The 7500-nt window shown below is 42.6% G+C and overlaps 1 protein-coding gene across 2 annotated transcripts in view; it reads right to left on the bottom strand.

Moving 5' to 3' along the window:
• Nucleotides 1-7500, bottom strand: part of LOC147027101 (uncharacterized protein C05D11.1-like) — a 141001-nt gene that overhangs the window by 856 nt on the left and 132645 nt on the right. For both annotated transcript variants that reach the window (XM_085883269.1, XM_085883268.1), the window contains one exon: nucleotides 1079-1231. In XM_085883269.1, the coding sequence (XP_085739395.1) occupies nucleotides 1079-1231 (153 nt within the window). The remainder of the gene's footprint in view (nucleotides 1-1078; nucleotides 1232-7500) is intronic.

The following is a 7500-nucleotide window of genomic DNA, read 5'->3' as shown; positions in this document are numbered from 1 at the left end:
AGGTTGGAAAAAGTTTCTTACCTTTATAAGGATTTAGTTATAATGAGTACAAGGAGAGAGGTGGACGGGACGTGTAAAACGGAAGAAACCAAGCAAGTCAACAGACACAAAGATGAATGTGGGGACACACAAACTTATACACATGGATGAATAAATAACAATGCTAACCCCGCTAAGTGCCACGGATCACGCTCTTATGAAACAATGGGGTAATCAGGCGAGGACTTCCCCATGGTGCAACACCGAGTGGTGTGCAGGGCAATGGTGCAGCTCGGGAACAGAAATTATGGATACAGTGTAGGTGAGGTAACGTGAGATGGCGTCCATAACTCCAGAGAGCAGTCCTCCCTATCCCGATGGCAAAGCACAGCGGAAGACAAAGAGAGCCGGTTAAGAAGACAGTCAGTGAGAGGAAGAGAACAATCATTATCTCAAAGCATCCCACTTCAATTCCATTCCATGCGCAGTGCAGCCCCAGCCCTCGTGGACTTCACCTGCGGCAGGTGCCGTGATTAGACGCCAGATTCTTCTAGGAGGTGTCATCCTCCGGGCCATCTTGCCCCCGGGGTGGCCCAAATAATTTTTAAAAAGTCTTTCCCCTCTTCACTGAATGTCTGCTCCACAGCAGATTATGCCACCATGGCTTGTGGTGCACCAGCCAGACAGATCATGATTGGTCCTTTTGAAGTGTGAAGCGCACCCGTTGGGCCTTTTTGTGGCCGGAAGTCCTCACTTGGCCTCGCCTGCTAACGAAAGGTGTTTACGCATGCAATCTTCTCAGAGCTATACTGTCTATAAATTACATACGCTGGCTCCTCAGCATCACGTGTCACAAGATGACTTACTCTGACAGCTCCCTGAGACATGGCAATCTAACCTAGTCAAAACACATGGACCATACTATTCTTACAGCAATCTAGCTATAGACCCCCCCCCCAACCTCCATGTAACAATACATTAAAAAAAATACCCGATCAATTAATCAGTCATAGCAACTAAACTCAAATTATTTAAAAATAATTATATTTCGAAAATACCAAGACTACAGAGTCGGAGGAGGAGGAGAAGGAAAAGTTACCCTTGAAATCCTTGGAAAATTTCTTCAACTCGTGATGGGTTGCAGACAACAGCACAGTTGGCAAATGCTGAATTGAAAAGATGTGAAAAATATCGACTGCCAACATGGCGCAAATCCTCAACTCTCACCTGTGAAACTTTCTTCAACAATGTTCTGATTGGACAAAAGAAAGGGAGCAAAAACCAGGACGATACCATTCATCATTAAACCAAACATTGTTACTGGGTGTTAAAGAAAAAAAAAAATAAACCAATGTCACCCGCAGGGTGACCCGTATCTTGCCAAAAGGTGACCACGTGTGACTTATTTAAGGTCACACTGAGGTGAACAGAGCTGCTATCCACCAGGAGCGACTCCTTGACGAATATCTGCCTACGAGAGATTCCGATGAGAATCGTTCTCCAGAGTAACCATGAAAAATATGCGTTTGCCACATAACGTCACCAAATGACGTCATAATGTCTCAAGCTTGACATATCGAGAAAGCACTCATCGAGGTGTTCAATTTGTGGTACTACACGATATGGTTCCTAAAACTTGAAAATTTGACCTTGGGGTCAAATATGTTTGACCTTAGGCGCGAACCATGAAGGTCAAGGCCAATCGTCACCAAAAATTAATCAGCTGAGCGCCAGACCATGACCTATATTCCCATGAAGTTTGAAGACGCTCTGATCAAAATTACTCAAAAAATAAGGGTTTCGTCGACTCCCCTGATTTGCGACAAAGTGACCTTGACCTTTGACCTTGACCTTCAAAATTTTGTGCACTGAAAGGGACCTCTACAGGCCTCTGATATGCGAAGTTACAAAAATTTCCAATGATAACTGTGCTCTGCAGAATTTTTTATACGTGGTTACAGACAAACAAAAAAAAAACAACAAAAAAAAACAAAAAAAACATACAAGCTGACTAACATATCTTGCAAAAACTTCGTTTTGGCAAGATAATAAAAGTTTTCAAGTCAAGACCTATTTAACACAAGTTTTTCTAAGTTACGATGAGATTGATCTACAAATACCACATCGTTTTTTTTCTTTTCTATTGTTGTCATGCTTCGATGCTCAACAATCTCTTAGAAACGGCATTAAACCAGAACGTGTCAACATGATCTTTAAAAAAAATATTAGTGCAGGTTGAATCACATGGGAAATACTACATTTATCATGAAGATACATCTTGATAGCAATTTCACACATTGAAGTAACATTGAATACAGGTATGCTAACCAATGTGGGGAAGATAGTGAGGCGACGTTTCCGGCATGTGCCTTTCTTTAATAATGATAACAATAACATAGTGGCCTATGTGAGCACATTCTGTGTGGACAAACAAACAGATATACAAACAGACCCAAATGCAATACCCTCTCCTCTGGCGAGGGTAAATAATCATACAACATATAATTTGAGAAGCATGTTTGTTTGTTTGTTTGTTTGACTTATATGCTCAACTGAACCAATGGACGGAATGAGGTGAAAATTGAAAACTGGTGGTTGTATTCGGGATGAGATCGGGAAGGTTTTAAGTGGTCAAAAAATAAAAAATTGATAGCCCAGTGGGTTAAACGTGAGTGGTGCACCATAATTCTCCATCTAAATGTGTATCATATAGAGCCACTTGGAGGGAGTGGGACTCCTGCACCACTTTATAAACCAGTTGAAAATTGGTTGGACAGTACAGCCTCAAATATTGCAGGTTCTAATATCGCGGGTTTCAACCAATCGCGGGCAACCTATTGCGTTCCGATTTAGTTTTTGTGGTAATTCATTTCGGCCAATCGCGGTTTTTCAGCTGCGATGAGTCATTGTTTGCATCTGCGTGTACGATTACCTCCCATTACGAGTCTGTTTCTCGTGCATCGTTAATTGAAGTAATCAGACCAGCATATGAGAACGAAGCTAAGTTTAAAAAGGAATTGTCATCAAACAGAAAATGACATACAGAGATCCTGTATTCCGAGATCTACAAGATCTTGTAGACACACAACAGTTAATAATGGTGCCCAATCATAAAACGATGGACAAAATTAGTTGTGCCAAAAGACAGAGAACGGTTCTGACATCGTGCAAAAAAAATCGAGTTGTTAGATAGGTTGGCAGGAGGCCAAAATGCAGCATCTGTGAGCTGCCGTTATGGGATCAATGAATAACCTGCGTGGTGAACGCGTAAAATGCGGTAATACGGGAGAAACCATTGCGGATTTACCCATTTGAGTGGACCTGTAATACGGGAGCAATCATTGTGGATTTACCAACGTTTCCACAAAGTACCCGGGGCCGAAAGCTCCAGTTCAACCATGGCAGCTGCTGGAGAGAAGGGATTAATTTGGAAGAGGATGCTATCTGATATCTTCTTCACCAAGCAGGAAAGATTTGCTCTGGGTCAAAGTGGCTAAGGATCATTTTACCCTTCTTCGATGTGGCAATGCAGCAGGTGACTTTGTCGTGCTCCTGATGATCGAACAGCTATCGCAAGTTCCACATGCACATCTTTCTAACCAACACCCTCCAAAGTTTAACAACATCATCATCCCAAGCTAAGTCTTGTGTTATATATTATGGCAGAAAACAGTACCGAGAAGTACGCAATATGTTTATCCTCACTCACCAAACTGTTTATAAAATCCACCTCACTGTTTTGTAATAAATTTAAAAGGAAAAGTCTTGTATTTTTGCTTATTTTATAGTGTATTTATTTTATTTACATATTTATTTCAATGTTAACCTGCTTTATATACATATTTTACATGTTTATTTCAATTGTGATATGTTTATTTTTCGCTGCCACCCACCTTCCTCAATATTTCCTCGAAGCCCAGGAACTGAACCTCCCTTTTCCTATGTTCCCAACTATCGCAGCATTTTCCAGTACCATAAACCCCCATGATATTTAAGGGTTTACTGTACTTTTTGTGTGCCCAGGAAGCTTAGGTGGTAAAAAATTCATACTCCCAGACCCTGGAGAGTGCTCCTCGTGAGAGCCCATATAACCACACTTGTATACAATAATCTCCAAATTGCATGTGGATATACAATGCATCAGGAGTCCATCAACAATTCCGTTGCTGCCATTTACATGGGCCGACCAGTGGCTCCAAGCAAATTAATTCAAGCACATTACTCCATCCGGAGTGGAAAATAAATGTTTAAACGCTATTAAACGAGGACGTGTCATAGACATCATAGAAATGGGCAATTATCCGATCTGTAAGGACAGATTATTTGCTAGTAATAATAATGATCATCAGTGTCATAATCTACATAATCATGTTACGGGAATGGCTTCTCAGAGTTAAGATTGTATAGCTTTGCAATAGTTATGTCCACATTGCATGTTTTGCGGAAGTGTGAGATAGTTCAATTGTAATGTGATGATGCGTCAAAATTTGAATCGAAAGCTGTTGTCTTACTTCCCAAATGTTTTTGTGTAAAACCACTTTTCCCTTGAAACCCTTTTTAATGTTATTTCCTGTGTAATCATAAAACAAGAAGAACAATCCTGTGATGGAATGGTGCCAGAAATCCGAAATCCACAGGATGTCCCTGACTCCTTCGTCTCCCTCCCCGGTTACTGCCTTCTCCAATTTGATAGGCCTGATACATGCCCAGGCGGTGGAGTTGTAATTTACATCAATAAATCTATTTCACACTGCTGCCGTACTAACCTTAAACCTCCCGACCCCAAGGAGTACCTCTGGCTGCGACTTCCCCTCTGCTCCCACCTCTTGTTCATCTGTGTGTTGTACCATTCCCCTAACAGTGAAGACTCCATCTACATCTCTTTCAGACAACACAGCCAAACTTTTGACCACTCATCCCAACTCTATCTTTCCAATAAGTGGCCCTTTTAATTGCCACCATGCAACTTGGCTTGGTGTTGGTATTTCTCTCACCAGCATGGCACTTCAGCAAAGGACTTCTGGCACTCCATGGGACTGACTGAATCTGTAAACTTCCCAACACAGATTTCTCCAAATGGCAAATTCTTCCTTCTGCACTTGGTGATGGCTAGCTTTCCCACAAATATCTCCTGCTCTCCCTCTGCTCCAATTGGTTCTTCTGATCATGTGCTTTTGAAAGTCACAATATCCCTGGCTATTCTCAGAGAACTGCCTCAATGCCGGTGGGTCTGGCATTTCACTGAAGGAGTTTGGCAGGGACTGTAAGCAGCCATCACTCTTCAGGACTGGTCTACCACCTCCACTGCCCCTAATGTTAACTGAGCCTGGGAATTGTTCCACAGAAACCTGCTCTCTCTTATGCACAGATTCATCCCATCTCTTCTTCAATTATCCTACCCTTCTTCCCACCCATGGTACACTGAATCCTGTTGTGAGGCAGTTGCTCTGAAGCAACTTGCATTCTCTTCCTGGAAGGCAAATCCGACTGAAGGCAATCTCAGTGCTTTCTAAAAAGTCTGCAACAAGTGTGTGTCTACTCTCAGGAGAGCCAGAAAACAACATCTGTCCAAAATCAAAAATGAACTTTTTGACTTGTCTGCCTCCTCTAAAACCTTAAGGTGCCTTGTTAAGTCAGTCTATGGTGTATGCTCCCTTTCCATCCCTTCCCTCTCTTCAAATGGCACCACAGCTGATTCCGCTTATGAGAAGGCTGAATGCCTCAATTCTGTGTTTGCTTCCAAATCTTGGGTCCCCATCCTCTCACTCTCGGCACCCATCCTTCCCTGTCATACCTAACTACTCCTGGACTCTGTGTCTTTTGCACCTGAAAAGGTGGAGAAGGTTCTTTCAACCATTGACCCCGACACTGCAACTGGCATCAGCTCACGTGTCCCAAAAACCTGCTCTGCTGCTCTTACAAATCCTCTATCTGCGCTTGGTCATCTTCTATCTGTGCTAGGTTGTCTTCCATCTGTGCTAGATCATCTTCTATCTCCTTGGAAATCCACAAAAATCACTGCATTACATAAAAATGTGCAAAAACTGATCCCCTAAAATACAGACCGATCAGCTTACGTCCAACCATCAGCAAGGTCATGGAAATCCATCATCACAGTTGATGTGAAAACTTTCTTTTTCTGCAACAACCTCATCTCAGATCACAAATTTGGTTTCAGACCAGGTCACTCCATCTTGTACATGCTGCTTCTACTCACCCAACAATGGATGGGGGACCTCAAGGTCAGACATGAGACAAGGGCCCTCTCTCTGGACATATCTCATGCTTTTGATACAGTCTGGCATCCTGCTTTGTTCTCCAAACTGTCTGCCTATGGCATGCAAGGCCAACTCCGCACATGGCTTACTGAGTTCCTTTACTCTCCAAGACAGCATGTGGTACTCAATGGAATGCTTTCATCTCTCCATGTCAAGGTGAGAGTACCCAAGGCAGTGTTCTGAGCCCAGTCTTATTCCTCATATTTATCAATGATCTCTCTGGCTCTGGAAAATCCTCTTCATGAATGATCTGTCAGACTCTCTGAAAACCACATTTCAATGTTGGCCTCCAAGCCGGCCACCGACTGGGCTCCTCCATTGTACAAAGGCCTCCCTTGGCACACTTGAACTCCTATCGACCTATAAGGTCTTCATTTGCAGCTTGATGCTGTGTAAAACAAGGATTTTAAGATCATTGGAATCTCTCACGATGAGGCTGAGTCTATAGGCTTATCACTTCACCATCGCAGACAAGTCGGTGGTCTTTCTGTCTTCTACCACCTCATTTTTGGTCTTGCACCCTCTGATCTTTCTGTGTTTTGTCGCCACCCCCCCCCTCAACCCGAGGTTGTTGCAGGGCTCACACGGTCCACCATAAACCCTCTTGTGGTAAAACTAACAAAATCCGGGATGATTGCTCACCTCCACTCATCTGTTCCTACTTTTTCCTCGCCTATGGAATCAACTTCCACATCCACTTCAATCTCATTCTTACCTCCAGATCTTCAAGACAGCTGTTCACCACCAACTCAGATCGTCCCCAATACAAAACCATGATCTTTTCTACCGTCGTTAACCCACCTAAATCCCTCCTAATTTTGAAGGTTTTCCTCCTTGGAGTTTCCTTCTCCATAGATGCGCGTTTTGTGTCCTGTTTTTTTTTTTTTGTTACGTCTTGATCCGTTCAGTGCGCTAGCTCTTCCATGAGCCTCGATGTAGACAAGAAAAAGAAGAATTCAATTACTTCCTATTGCAACATGTTTTTATGATCAACTCATCTATCATTACAAGAGATATTTAATTCACAGTTCAAGTCCTATTAATGCTTCAAACCAAATGGCCCAAAACATGAGAAAACACAAGTGAGCTGAGAAATTGGTGAGTAATGAATTGGGAGAGAGAAAACAAAAACAATGCCAAGAGAGAGAAATTAACGGTGATCTGAAAGAAAATGTAGCGGGAGCCAAGAGGAGCCGAATAAAAAAGGGTACTGACAGAGGAGGGAAACCTATTGTGGTTCTTA

The sequence above is a fragment of the Eptatretus burgeri genome, chromosome 5, assembly GCF_056783735.1.
Source record: "Eptatretus burgeri isolate ZD-2024b chromosome 5, Ebu_testis_v1, whole genome shotgun sequence".
NCBI lineage: Eukaryota > Metazoa > Chordata > Myxini > Myxiniformes > Myxinidae > Eptatretus > Eptatretus burgeri.
Note: the sequence above shows the minus strand (reverse complement) of the source record. Positions and strands in the feature narration are given on the sequence as shown.